This window comes from Hyperolius riggenbachi, chromosome 5 (assembly GCF_040937935.1).
Source record: "Hyperolius riggenbachi isolate aHypRig1 chromosome 5, aHypRig1.pri, whole genome shotgun sequence".
Taxonomy (NCBI): Eukaryota; Metazoa; Chordata; class Amphibia; order Anura; family Hyperoliidae; genus Hyperolius; species Hyperolius riggenbachi.
This window is the reverse complement of record NC_090650.1, coordinates 72,571,302-72,585,238: the sequence shown is the minus strand read 5'-3', so window position 1 is coordinate 72,585,238 and position 13,937 is coordinate 72,571,302. Positions and strand designations below refer to the sequence as shown.

The 13,937-nt window shown below is 43.5% G+C and overlaps 1 protein-coding gene across 1 annotated transcript in view; it reads right to left on the bottom strand.

Moving 5' to 3' along the window:
* The window catches only part of SHH (sonic hedgehog signaling molecule), a 70,707-nt gene extending 60,750 nt beyond the window's left edge, over positions 1-9,957 (bottom strand). The window contains exon 1 of the mRNA XM_068238612.1: positions 9,235-9,957. Within this exon, the coding sequence (XP_068094713.1) occupies positions 9,235-9,546 (312 nt within the window). The 5' untranslated portion in view covers positions 9,547-9,957. The remainder of the gene's footprint in view (positions 1-9,234) is intronic.
* Between the last annotated feature and the right edge of the window lie 3,980 nt (positions 9,958-13,937).

Below are 13,937 nucleotides of genomic sequence, written 5' to 3'. Positions count from 1 at the left end.
ACAAATATTATTACTTAACCCATCACTTTGAGAAAATTGTATATATGCACTTGCCTTACAAGAGAAACAAGACTAGTTTATCAAAAACAGCTCAAAAAGAGCTGATGCAAAAAAAGCATGTTGTCTCTAGAGCAGCCAATCAGTGTCCTTCTATATAACTGCTGAAATTTGATTTGCTGCTCTGGGAAACCTGCTCCAATTCTATCTGCTCTGGTCTTAATAAATCGTCCCCCTGGATTCATTATTTATGATATAAACCACTACAGATGATCAATGAATTGCAGATTATTTTCTGATTAGATGCAGTTCTGGTCACAATGGGAATGTAGGCTTATGCTGGGAACACACCATGAGATTTTTTGGCAGATAGATGGTTCGATAGATAATTTCCGACATGTCCGATCTAATTGTCGATCGATTTCTCATAGGAGTGAAGGAAAAATTGATCGTAAAAACGATCGGACAGTAAATCTGCTGAAAAATCTCATTGTGTATTCCCAGCATTAAATTTGACCAGTTCGATGCAGTTGCAGACAATTTTGATTGGGCCGATTTTAATCTGCACACAAAACGCAGCCAAATTTTCACTAAAGCCTGGTACACACCTTCAATTATGATTGGCCAATCACTGACCAATTTTACCACCTTCCTGTAGCATGAGGCTCAACAGATATTCAATACTATGAGCAGATTGTGTAGGTAAGTTTGCATACAACATGGAGGTGGTAAAATTGGTCAGTGATTGGCCAATCGTAATTGAAAGCGTGTACCAGGCTTAATTTATCATGACAGAGTGAAGCTTGGTACACACTTTCAATTATGATTGGCCAATCACTGACCAATTTTAACATCTCTATGTAGTATGAGGGTCAAGAAATATTGAATACTTTGAGCAGATTGTAAACCCTCATAGTACATGGAGGTGATAGAATTGGTCAGTGATTGACCAATCATATTTGAAAGTGTGTACCATGCTTAATACCTCTACACTCTGCAAACACTATACAAAAAAATATATATGTGGAGGAGAAGATGGGTTGGGAAGTGAGCAGGCAGTTAGTGGGTGCTGAGGAGGAGATTAGGATCTATGAATTTGGAACTACAAACTGCATAAAAAAAGCTATAGCCATCTGAGTTGTAACTTGCAGTAACTGGTGAACGTTCTAAACAGAAGTTGTAGCCTTCAAGTAAATAAAGCAATGGGGATGATTCAGAGCTCACAGAGGACATCCAGCAACCTTTGGACTTTGCATGGGCTTGGGTACGGCTTAGGACTCTCTTCTCTATTGAGTGAGCTCTGTCCTCTGCTTATGACTATCAGCTAACGATCACTCCATGCAAATCTAAACATGCTCTCTATAGGGAACTTTGTGGTAGCAGAATCTGATGGCACCAGAAATATCACAGACACACACATAAACGTACACACATACAAACACACACACACAAACACACAGGCATACACACAGACACACACACAGACACACACACACACTCTCACACACAAACACTCACACACAAACACTCACAGACACACACACACAGACACACACATAAACGTACAAACACACACACACACACACACACACACACACACACACACACACAGACACACACACACACACACGCACACACACAGGCACACACACAGACACACACAAACAAACACTCACACACACACACACAAACAAACACTCACACACACACACATACATACACACACACTCACAGACACACAGGATCAGACACACACACGCACGCAGAAACAGGCGTGCACACACACACACAGACAAACACACAGGCACACACACAGGCACACACACGCAGACACACACTCACAGACACACACTCACACACACACACACACACACACACACACACACACACACACACACACACACACACACACACACAGACACACTGGATCAGACACACAGGATCAAACACACACATAAACACACACGCACACAGAAACAGGTGTGCACACACACAAACGAACACACACGCACACACACATGCAGACACACACGCACACACATGCAGACACACACGCACAGACAAATGCACACAACACACACAAACACACTCACATACACACACACACTGTATGTACACACACACACACACACACACATACACACGACTCACAGACACACGCTGGTGTTAAACAAGAGTTAAGCCAGACCTTGTGCCAGCGAGGCTGCATTGTCAGAGTCACAACCGTGAAGATTAGACTATTCATGAATTCACTGGGTCGTGTGCCACAAATCAACCCCAATTCTGCTCAGCCAACGTGAAGCCCAGCGGGGCAGCCACATCACAGGCTTTGTGTGCAGGAGGCCGGGCTGCCAGCGGCTGATCTCTTCTCCAGTGGAGACACTTAGCGGCTACCTGTCAGTGCAAACAACCTGGTGATGATGGGCTTCCAGAGCATGCCAGGCATTCCACCTGGACACCTAGGTGACTAAATGACGCTCTGCTGCCACTTAATGCAGAGACATGCAGACTCCTCACTCTGACACATCCGGGGACTCTATAGATTGGCTGCGGCTACAAATCTCAAGGTTCTCTTTTTAATTATTTTTCTGCTAGAGGTTAAAGAACATGAAGTAAACTGTACTCCCAACCAAAACTAGGGCTCCTCCTCTGCCAGCGGGAGGGGCTATTGGTGGCATGCTGGAGCATGTAGTTCAGCTCTGAATATTCCTGATTTTGTGTCTTCTGTATGGTTACATTACTGGCAGACTTTTGGTTTCTCTCATAATCAAGACTGTATGCTGAGACTTGTAGTCCGTCCTCTTGTCTGTTCCATGCGGCTGGCAGGGCAATGCTTGGGCTGCTTGTTAGTGTTTCCATGTCAAATAACGGGACTTGCAGTTCCACATAGTGCAATACACCTATCCTGTACTATGTGGGGGGCTATGCTGGGACTTGTAGCCCCCACAAAGTCCAGTGCGCACAATTCTGAAGGACTGGCACAGTACATTCTAATCAGAGCCATTATCCGGGGCTGCAGCATAATCAAGACTCTGACCTGCAGTTCTCCCAGACTGGGATCTGCAGTTTTCCCGTATTCTGCATCATTAGAGCAGAAGTTGGCACCCAAGCGCCAATCTCCATCAGTATCTGTCTCTTCCCTACTTCAGTGAATATTAACTAGCAAACAACATATTAAACAAATATTTTCAAAGTTTTTTTTTCGTTTTTTATATAGTGGTCCGGTCCATTCCATTGATAAAAAAATCTGTACATAGTAGCGAGAGTTGCGAGGCAGCTCCGCGCATTGCCAAGAATTCAGCCGAGATTAGTGAATACAAAAATCACCCATAGAGGACTTTACACGGGTGTGATGAGAGGTAGAGGCAGTGAGGGCGGCACATTCCCACTGCTACTAAAACTACTACTGTATAATACCACAGTGACACTGCAAGCACTGCTGCAGCGGATTACTATATAGTGACACTGCAAACACTACTGCAGTGGATTACTATAGTGACACTGCAAGCACTGCTAAACTACAGCAGTGCATTACTATAGTGACCCTGACATCACTGCTAAACTACTGCAGTGCATTACTATAGTGATCCTGACATCACTGCTAAACTACTACAGGGCATTACTATAGTGACCCTGACATCACTGCTAAACTACAGCAGTGCATTACTATAGTGACACTGACATCACTGCTAAACTAATGCAGTGAAAAACTATAGTGACCCTGACATCCCTGCTAAACTAATGCAGTGAATAACTATAGTGACACTGACATCACTGCTAAACTAATGCAGTGAAGTACTATAGTGACACTGACATCCCTGCTAAACTACTGCAGTGCATTACTATAGTGACAATGCCATCACTGCCAAACTACTGCAGTGCATTACCATAGTGAATCACTGCTAAACTACTGCAGTACATTACTGTAGTGACACTGACATCACTGCTAAACTACTGCAGTGCACCCCGATAGTGACAGTGCCATCACTGCTAAACTACTGCAGTGCACTACTAAGGCGACACTACTATTACTGTTAAAAGACTGCAGTTTACTACTATAGTGGCACAGCCATCACTGCTGAGACTGGTACTCTGCACTGCAATAGTGACACTATCATCATTACTAAACTACTGCAGTGAACTACTCTAGCGACAGTACTATTACTGTTAAAAGACTGCAGTGCACTACTACAGTGGCCATCACTGCTGAGACTGACACTCTGCACTGCTATATTGACACTATGATCACTACTAAACTACTGCAGTGCACTAGTCTACTATAGCGACATTACTATTACTGCTAAAAGACTGCAGTGCACTACTATACCTTAATAGGACTGCCATCACTGCTGAGACTGGTACTCTGGACTACAATAGTAACACTATCATCATTGCTAAACTACTGCAGTGACTCTGCTGTGAGACTCTGCTGTGAGACGCAGCTGGGAATAAGCACTGGACGTTGCTATAGCAACACAGCATTCACTGTTTAGAATATACAGCACGTGCTTCTATAGTGACGTTATTCACTGCTGAGACCATTGCTATAGTGACACTGCAATCTCCGCTGTTTCTGCTAGTACAGTGACACTGCACTCACTGCTGATAATAGTGCTACAATGGCTTTACAAAAGTCACTGCAGAGACTGGTACAGTGACACCGTAATCACTGTAGAGACTGAAGATTGTGTGTACTCTGTACTACTAAAAGCTGAGTGTACTAAATGCACAAACCCAGCGGTATGCATACATTGCAATAGAAAAGATGTAATCACTGCATAGACACATCATTCTGCACACTGCCGTCACTGCACAGACTCACCCTCTGCGGCTACAGGGCACTGTCCTCACTGCATGGACTCGGCAGTCTATACAGCTGCAGGAACACCGTGCTCAATGTATAGACCTGGAATTTTGTACAGCTTCAGAAACACTGAACTCACTGCATAGGCTCAACACTCCCTATGGTTAGAGTGCACTGTTCTCAATTCATGTAACCAACACCCTCTACAGCTACAGTGCACTGCTCTCACTGCACTGACCAAACGCTCTCTACTGCTACAGGGAACTGAACTTTTTGCAAAGACTCAGCGCTCTTTACAGCTACAAGAACACTGTGCTCACTGCATAGATCTGGCATTTTTTACAGCTACAGAGACACTGCACTCATTGCAAAGACTCCACAGCTCCCATGACTTCAGTGCACTGTCCTCACTTCATAGACCCAACTCCCTTCTATGTCTACAGTGTACAGTACGCTGCATTGACCCAAAGCTCACTATTGCTACAGGGCACTGTACTTCGTGCGCTGTGCTCTGTACAGCTACAAGAACACTACTCGTCGCATAGATTCTGTACAACTACACGAAAACTGGACTCAGCTTATACCCAACAAACTGCACTCCTAAGGAAACACTGCAATCACTGCATAGACCCAGCATTTTCTTCTGCTACAGGGATACTGCTCTCACTGCATTGACCCAACTCTCTCTACTACTAAAGGGACACTACTTTCACTGCATTGACCCAACACCCTCTACTACTAAAGGAACACTGCTCTCACTGCATTGACCCAGCAATATGTACTGCTATGGATACACAGCATTCTCTGTACTACTACAGGGATACTACAACAGGGACACTGCATAGACCCAGAACCATTTCAGCTACAACAGTGCCCTCATTCCAAAGACCTAGCATCCTCTATCGTTACAGGGACACTGCATTTACTCCATAGATCCATCATGCTGTACTACTACAAGGACAGACCCAGCATGGTCAGGTGTACTGCTACAGGGCTCTGCACTCGTATAAACCCAGCACCCTCTATCGCTGACCACTCACTGCATAGACCCAGCGTCCTGTCATGGTAAAAGTACACTGCACAGACCCAGCACTGTGTACTGATACAGCGACACTGCTCCCTGCAGCCTTATGCAATGCACTGAAGTGACACTCTAGTATCAGTGATACTACCGGTACAGCGATCCCTGGAAGTAGCAGGTCACTGGGAAAGTTGGCACAAGAATCACCTGTGGCTGACTTATGGCGGAAAGATAACTCATGTCACCTTTACAGAAGGCTGGGCAACCTCACTGGAGAAGGATTACTGCAGGGCTACATAACGTCTGCCAACTGGACGATCATCTATCTATCTATCTATCTATCTATCTATCTATCTATCTATCTATCTATCTATCTATCTATCTACCTATCTATCTATCTAGACTGTCTGTCTGTCCGTCAGTCCATTTATCCATCCATCCATCCATCCATCCATCCATCCATCCATCCATCCATCCATCCATCCATCTCTCTCCATTATCTAACTATTCATCTATCTTTTTAGATTACTCTACAGTCCCTCCTTTTATCGTATCCAATTTACTCTACAGTACAGTCTCCCCTTTTATATGTATTTAAAGTTTCTCATCTATAACTGTATACATTTTACCGGCTGTGTTATAGGCCCAGTCCATTTTTCAATATTGCCATATCACAGTGGCAATCAATCAATCAATCAATTAATCAATCAATTAAAACGGTCTATCTATCTAATCTATCTATCTATCTATCTATCTATCTATCTATCTATCTATCTATCTATCTATCTATCTACCTAATCTATCTATCTATCTATCTATCTATCTATCTATCTATCTATCTATCTATCTATCTATCTATCTATCTATCTATCTATCTATCTATCTATCTAGCCATCCATCCATCCATCAATCAAACAATCATTTAGGGAGGTAGTCTATATTTTTATCTAGTCTAATAGCTATCTATCTATCTATCTATCTATCTATCTATCTATCTATCTATCTATCATCTTTCAATCAATCATTTAGAGAAGTATTCTATCTTTTTATCTAGTCTAATATCTCTCCATCTGTCATCTATCTCTCTTTCATCTATCTATCCATCTATCTATCTATCTATCTATCTATCTATCTATCTATCTATCTATCTATCTATCTATCTATCTATCTATCTATCTATCCATCCACCAATCAATCATTTAGGGAGGTATTCTATCTTTCTCTCTAGTCTAATATCTCTATCTCTCTGTCATCATCTACTGTGATCTTGTATCTATCTGTCGGTACTCTACAAATTCCTTATCAATGTAGTATTAGCCCTGTCATTCTCATCATATATTACAATATGCAGTATTTCACTACCCCAAATAAAACTAGCTTTCTATCTATCCTGCCCCGTTTACTACTAGACCAGCCCCCCTTACATCAATATCCAATATTCATCCATCCATCCATCCCTCCCTCCATGTGTATGCCCTGGCAGCATCGTGCTCCTCCCTGGCAGGGGCCATCCTCTCCCTGCCTCCCTGGCTGCACACAGCCACACACACACTGAAACCCAAGCCGTTGCGATCGATAGGAGAGAATGAACAAGTGGAGCTGAAAATGTAAGCTGTGTCTGGCCGGCTGAGACGAGTTCCTCTGTCACCAAAGGACTGAGCCGAGATGACAAAGTGCCTGCCTGCCTGAGTGCTGCTGCTGTGCCTTCCTCACCCATTATATATCTATATCTATATCTATATCTATATGTATTCCCCTCCTATAGCATAATGATCAGCATCCCTCCATAGAATTATCACCAGCGTGCCCGTGGCATGGCTGGGGTTAAGAAGGGTGACCCCCTAAGCCCGGCTGTCTGATCTGTGCTCAGCGAATTGATCTGGCAGTCAGTTCCTGGAGGGGCAGGGAAATTTAAGGTGGCAGCTCAGAGATCCCAGGGGGAATGTGTCACTTAGCCGGAGCACAGAGGGAGGGAAGGGACGAGCTCGGAACGCCCTGACATATTTGCACACATCTGGGAGGTATAGATAGAGAGGTAGACAAGCTTGACCTATATATATATCTCTAGCTGTTCTCTTCCATCCATATAGAAGTGACTGATCAGTGCTCAGCCCAGCCACTGTCCTGATGGAGTTAACAAGCCCACTACTCTTATTCTGGGAACCTATTAATTTACCATCTCTAAGGAGAGAGAAAGGATGATGTAATGCCAGCAGCAGCCTACAAGTGCCCCCCTCTCCCTCTCCTTGTGCATCGTCACGGGGGCATCCTTAAATACATATCAATATATTCACGCTCTAATGGGCAATGCTGCAAATAATGCCATAGCCACAGAAGCCATGTACACCAGGAGGCGGTCGATTGCGATTTAACTGCCTATTGTGGAAGGATAACCAGGCACTAAATACTGAAAGAGGGGGGGGGGGGTCTCTTCTCTACTCTGATTAAGATAGAAGCACAGGAACGGGTGCTATTATTGCACTGTCAGATACTGTAATATTGCTGTCTCATAGGAAGTGATTGTCCTGTCTCTATAGCAGCCCTGTACAAGCTTCCACAGGTTATGTAAAATCACCTGCGAGGATAAAGTCTGCTAATGCATTCACGGGAAGGCTTTGGACCTGTCACAGGGCGGAAGAAATAGTGATATATGAATTAAAATGAGTTTAAATAGAGTTGTTCTTGTAATGAGTTTGTTTAAAGTATTTAAGTGGTGAACACCTGTAATATTGCCTCAAAGGCAGCCGGAAATAAAAGTGAATATATATATATATATATATATATATATATATATATATATATATATATATATATATATATTTGTAATAAGGCATTTCGTGTGTACAAAGTGTGAGGGTCTGTCCCCAATGATGTAAGACAATAAGAAGGGAACATGCTTGTAGCTCATGCAGAATGTTTAGCAGGCAATGATCAGAATTATGTGTCTAGTCATGTATGGAGAAAATACATCGAAATGATGCGTGCATCTATAGCTGTAACTCAATTTACCTCATATCTATCTAATACGACGTCTGTGGCACTGGCAACGGCATCAAGGGGTATCTGCCTATCGAATTGATAACTACCTGTCAGAAATAATATCCCACCACCCTAAAATATAGGCTTACGTTTATAATAGTAATGCAACGATTTAATTTCCTATCCTGGCATTTGCAGTTCATCTACTGCATGTAGATTTGCTCCCATGGATAGAAGTATAGAAGCTAACTGACCGGCATGCATACGATCAGTGAAAACTCCCCTCTGAAGCCCCCCATACACGAGGATCTGCTCCAATATTCAGAAGGTGAGGCGAGGAAGATGATGCTACTTTATTATGCGAGTGTACCTGAGTTCAGAGGACCTCTCCTAAATGGACAGGAATGAGTCTGATCACTATTAGGATGAGTACCTGGGTCATGAGTCTGTCCGCCGCCGTGTTCTCCTCGTCTTTGAAAATGATGTCAGAGTTATAATTTGGGGTAAGCTCTTTAAACCTCTCCGAGTTCCTAGTAATCTTTCCTTCATATCTTCCACTAGCCCCCAGGGTCTTCTCGGCGACGTTGGGGATAAATTGCTTGTAAGCTAAGGGAGTCAGCTTTTTGGGGTGCCTCCTTTTGCCGATGCCCCTGCCCGGTCCGCAGGCGAGGGCGGGCGGGAGCAGCAGAGCGCTGGTTAGTATGCCCAGCAGAAGTGTCCGCGTTAGTCCCAGCATCGCGTCCATGTGAGTGCTCTGCCTCTGCGTCCTCCCGCGGCGCGACTCCTCTGCAGCAGCAGATCTCTTATCAGATAGCCTCCCCTCTGCTGCCTATGTCCTCGCGCGCTGCCTGTCTGCCAGATTATCCACCGATTCCCTCCAAGACAGGTGCTCAAATAGCACTGAGCTACACATCGGACTTCAGGCGTGAGACAGCGGAGCTCAGATAGAGGTTTGATAGAGGCAAAAAGTTTGAGAGAAAAAAATAAAAATAAAATAAAATAAAATAAAATAAAAAATAAAAAAAAGGAAAAAAAAAAATAAAAAAACGGTTTGATTGTAATGGGAGCAAGCAGGGCTGGGGAGCCTTTGAGAGCACTCTGTCTTTAGTGCTATATTATAGCTCTGTAGGGCCGGGAGCTGATTGGCCAGGCTAGGCGAGCTGCTTCTTCTTTCTAATGTTAACCCTTCCAAAAAAAGTCTCTCCTATTTGAAAGCTCAGGAGAAATGGGCGTGCCGTTCGCAGTCACTTCTTACTTTGAAAAAAGTGTGTAATTTCTTTTTTTTTTCTACCTTCTTCTTGTTCTTCTTTGGCAGGTTGACAGAATGTTCAGCAGTGATAGTAGATGCTCCAATAAGGCAATGTGCACAACTATCAGCTTATAGATCTCCATTTCTGAGGATGTGATTATTGGCAGCAGCTCTTTCACTTTCTAAACTATTTGTGAAATGATTTCCTGGGGAACACGCTGCAATTCCAAAGCAAGTTCCAACACACAGTCAGTGTGTAATTTATTGGAACTCAGGTGGAGAGTCTGGAGAGAGACGTTGAAAGCACTATCTATCTATCTATCTATCTATCTATCTATCTATCTATCTATCTATCTATCTATCTATCTATCTATCTATCTATCTATCTATCTATCTATCTATCTATCTATCTATCTATCTATCTATCTATCTATCTATCTATCTAGCATCTATCTATATCTCTCTCCATCTCTCTCTCTATCCTACTAAGGTCTACAGTCTACAGTCTATCTATCTATCTATCTATCTATCTATCTATCTATCTATCTATCTATCTATCTATCTATCTATCTAATCTATCTATGTATCTAATCTATCTATCATCTAGTGAAGTCTTCTATCATTTTTATCTTGTCTTTCTATTTATCATCTACTAAAGTCTACTGCATATCTGACATCAATCAATCAATCAATTAATCAATCAATCAATCAATCAATCAATCATCTAGTGAGGTCTTCTATCTTTCTACAGTATCTAGTCTCTTATCTCTCCCTCTCTTTGTCAGCTACTGGTATCATCTATCTATCTATCTATCTATCTATCTATCTATCTATCTATCTATCTGTCTGTCTGTCTGTCTGTCTGTCTGTCTGTCTGTCTGTCTGTCTGTCTGTCTGTCTGTCTGTCCGTCCGTCCGTCCGTCCGTCGTCCGTCCGTCCGTCCGTCCGTCCGTCCATCCATCCATCCATCCATCCATCCATCCATCCATCCATCCATCTATCCATCTATCCATCCATCCATCTTATCTATCATGTGTCAATCAATCACCTGCTAAGGTATACTGTCTGTCTATACATCTATCTTATGCTGGATACACATGGTGCGTTCCCGCACTTGATGCGCCGCTTGATTCCTGTTGAGTCGATTATTTCCGACATGTCCGATTCGCATTTGATGGATCGTTAGGTCGATTTGGCATACTTCACATGTGAATCGACCTAACAATCAACGAAATGCGCTCGGAAAATGCTCAGAAATAATTGAGCGGGCCGGAAATCGAGCGGCGCATCGAGTGCGGGAACGCACAAATAACCTATCTGTATGTTCTTCTGGGATGTGGGAGGAAACTGGGGTGCCCAGAGGAAACCCACACATACACAGCGAGGAGGGAGAACATACAAAACTCCATGCATATAGTGCTCTTGGCTGGGATTCAAACCCGGGGACCCCAGCGCTGCCAGGCAAGAGTATTAACCACTACGCCACCGTGCTGCCCACGGTTCATTAAGTGTGAGTTTGCTCGCTTTTTTCTGCTCCTCGCCAGAACACACGCCATTCATGTAAGCCTGCTTCCAAGCTTAATACTTCTATCCCAGCATGAAGCCTGCATCAATCAGTCAGTCACTTATCCCAAAGGTACTCATCAGCTTCCTGAGCTTCTTGACAGATTTGATGTCAGATTCAATAAACATTGGCTATAATGAACATCTTTTAAATCTATGCCATTTACAGTCAATATTATTACAATCAAAATGCAGCCTGAATATTGATCAGAGGTGTCTGTTCACTCCCCACATAATGCTGACGAGAGGGTTTGGGGCCAGGGAAAGGTGGTGGTTGGGGGGGGGGGGGGGGGGGTGGAGAGACAGGACTGGTGCCTGAGAAAGTTTTGTACTGAACTGGGCAGATAAGGTTATGTTCACAGTGAAGTGTTGTGATGCAATGTAATGGAGGCAGGGGGGGTAGCTACAGGGGAACAGGACCTGCAACCCAACGGGGGCCCAGAGGTGTGTGTGTTTGTGTGTGTGTTGGGGGGGGGGGCGCAACTACTTACCAAACCTCCTACGATACTTCAGATCAGGTGTTTTTGTGGCTACAGGTATTATGGGGTTGAAGATCCTGATGGCCACTCTAGTTTTATCCCACACTTGTGAGATGAGTCCCCAGGCTTTAAAGAGAACCTGAACTGAAAAGTAAAAGTCAAAATAAACATACACATAAAAAAAAATAAAAAAAGAAAATAAATAAATAAACATACACAGGTCATACTTACCTCCTGTGTAGTCCCCTCATCAATCTCTTTCTCCTCTCCTGCGTCCTGTTTTTCCACTGTGGTCAATGGAATTCATCCTCCATATTGAAAATGGCCATTTCCCCATAACAGCATCCTGCTCAGCACACTGTTAAACTGTAATATCGCCCACTTGAGCCATAGGGAAGCATGGACATTACCTTGCACATTCAGTTGTAACTGACAACTGCTGATATATAACTGACAGCAACTAGTATATTTCAGTTCTGACAATATATTGTCAGAACTGGAAGGGATCACTGTAGGAAGAAAATAGTGAGCTTCTGAGAGGAACTGACGGTGAGGTTAGTACGTAATATTCACTTGCAGCTGCATCATGTGTTTATTTGAAATAATTATTCTGAGTTCAGGTTCCCTTTAAGAGTCACCAAAGGGAGGCAAGGGGAGGTAATGGGGCCCCCTCAAAGTTTTCCTGGGGGCCCTATGATTTGTAGCTCGCTGCGACACTGAATGGAGGCTATTTAACTTGCAGTAAAGCACTGCAATTGTATGTCTATGTGAAGTACATTGCGATGCAATCCCACAGACTCCGGTATCCCACCACACTGCATGCAGTGCATTGCCGCATAACACCGTCCCTGCATTGTGTTCCTGCTGTCACAGGGAATGTGGCATCAAGCTCCAAACACACGCAAGATGCAAAAAAGCGGCCCAGCGATGGTGAAAGAAGCAATTGTCATCCAGATAGACCGATCCATCCTGCTGGACAGACGATAACTGGTGTTAAAGTGAACCTCCAGACTAAAAATCTATTCAGCAGCACTGAAAGGGCTTGGTGTTTCTATAACAGGTTCACAGCATCAGAACTTTGTTTTTCATACCCAAGCTTAATTTTTAACTGCTTAGAAGCTAAGCTTCGCTCCATCAAAGAAAACTGCCCGGGCATTTTTCCCCTGATGCTGTGCAAAGTATGATGGGATTTCTGAAGTTGTTGTTCTAGTTGCCTAGCAACTGTTAGGGGTGATCAGGACACAGGACAGGTGGAACTGTTTCTCATGTTCCCTGTCACCTCCTTTCAACCAAAAAGATGGCTGCCCTCATAAAATCACAAACATTGGCCTGTACTTTTAAAACAGGGTGGATAAGAGATTATATTACCTATCTATTTTAATTAACATAACTAATGTAACTTAATGACAGTATGTTTGTTTAGGCTGAAGTTCCTCTTTAATCGTTTGTACAGCACAATGGCCAACAATTAAGCCATTCAGAATACTCATGTGTTGCGCACTTCTGAGTCCTCAGTTTTGCCAATTCGGTAACGATCCAATCAGGAGACCATCGTGATGCCGTTGGTAATTTCACGAGTGCTGGCATCCTTCTCTTGTCGCTAACCATCAGAGATAGCTAGTTTCCCGACGACTGCAGTCTAGTGGGCTGCACAGTGGCATAATGGATTGTACTCTCACCTTACAGTGCTCGGTCCCCGGGTCAAATCCCAGCCAGGGCCCTATCTGCATGGAATTTGAATGTCCTCCCCATGCCTGAATGGGTTTCCTCCATGCACTCTGATTTCCTCCCACATCCCATAAATATACAGATAAGTTAATTGTTTTTACCCTAAAATTGACCCTA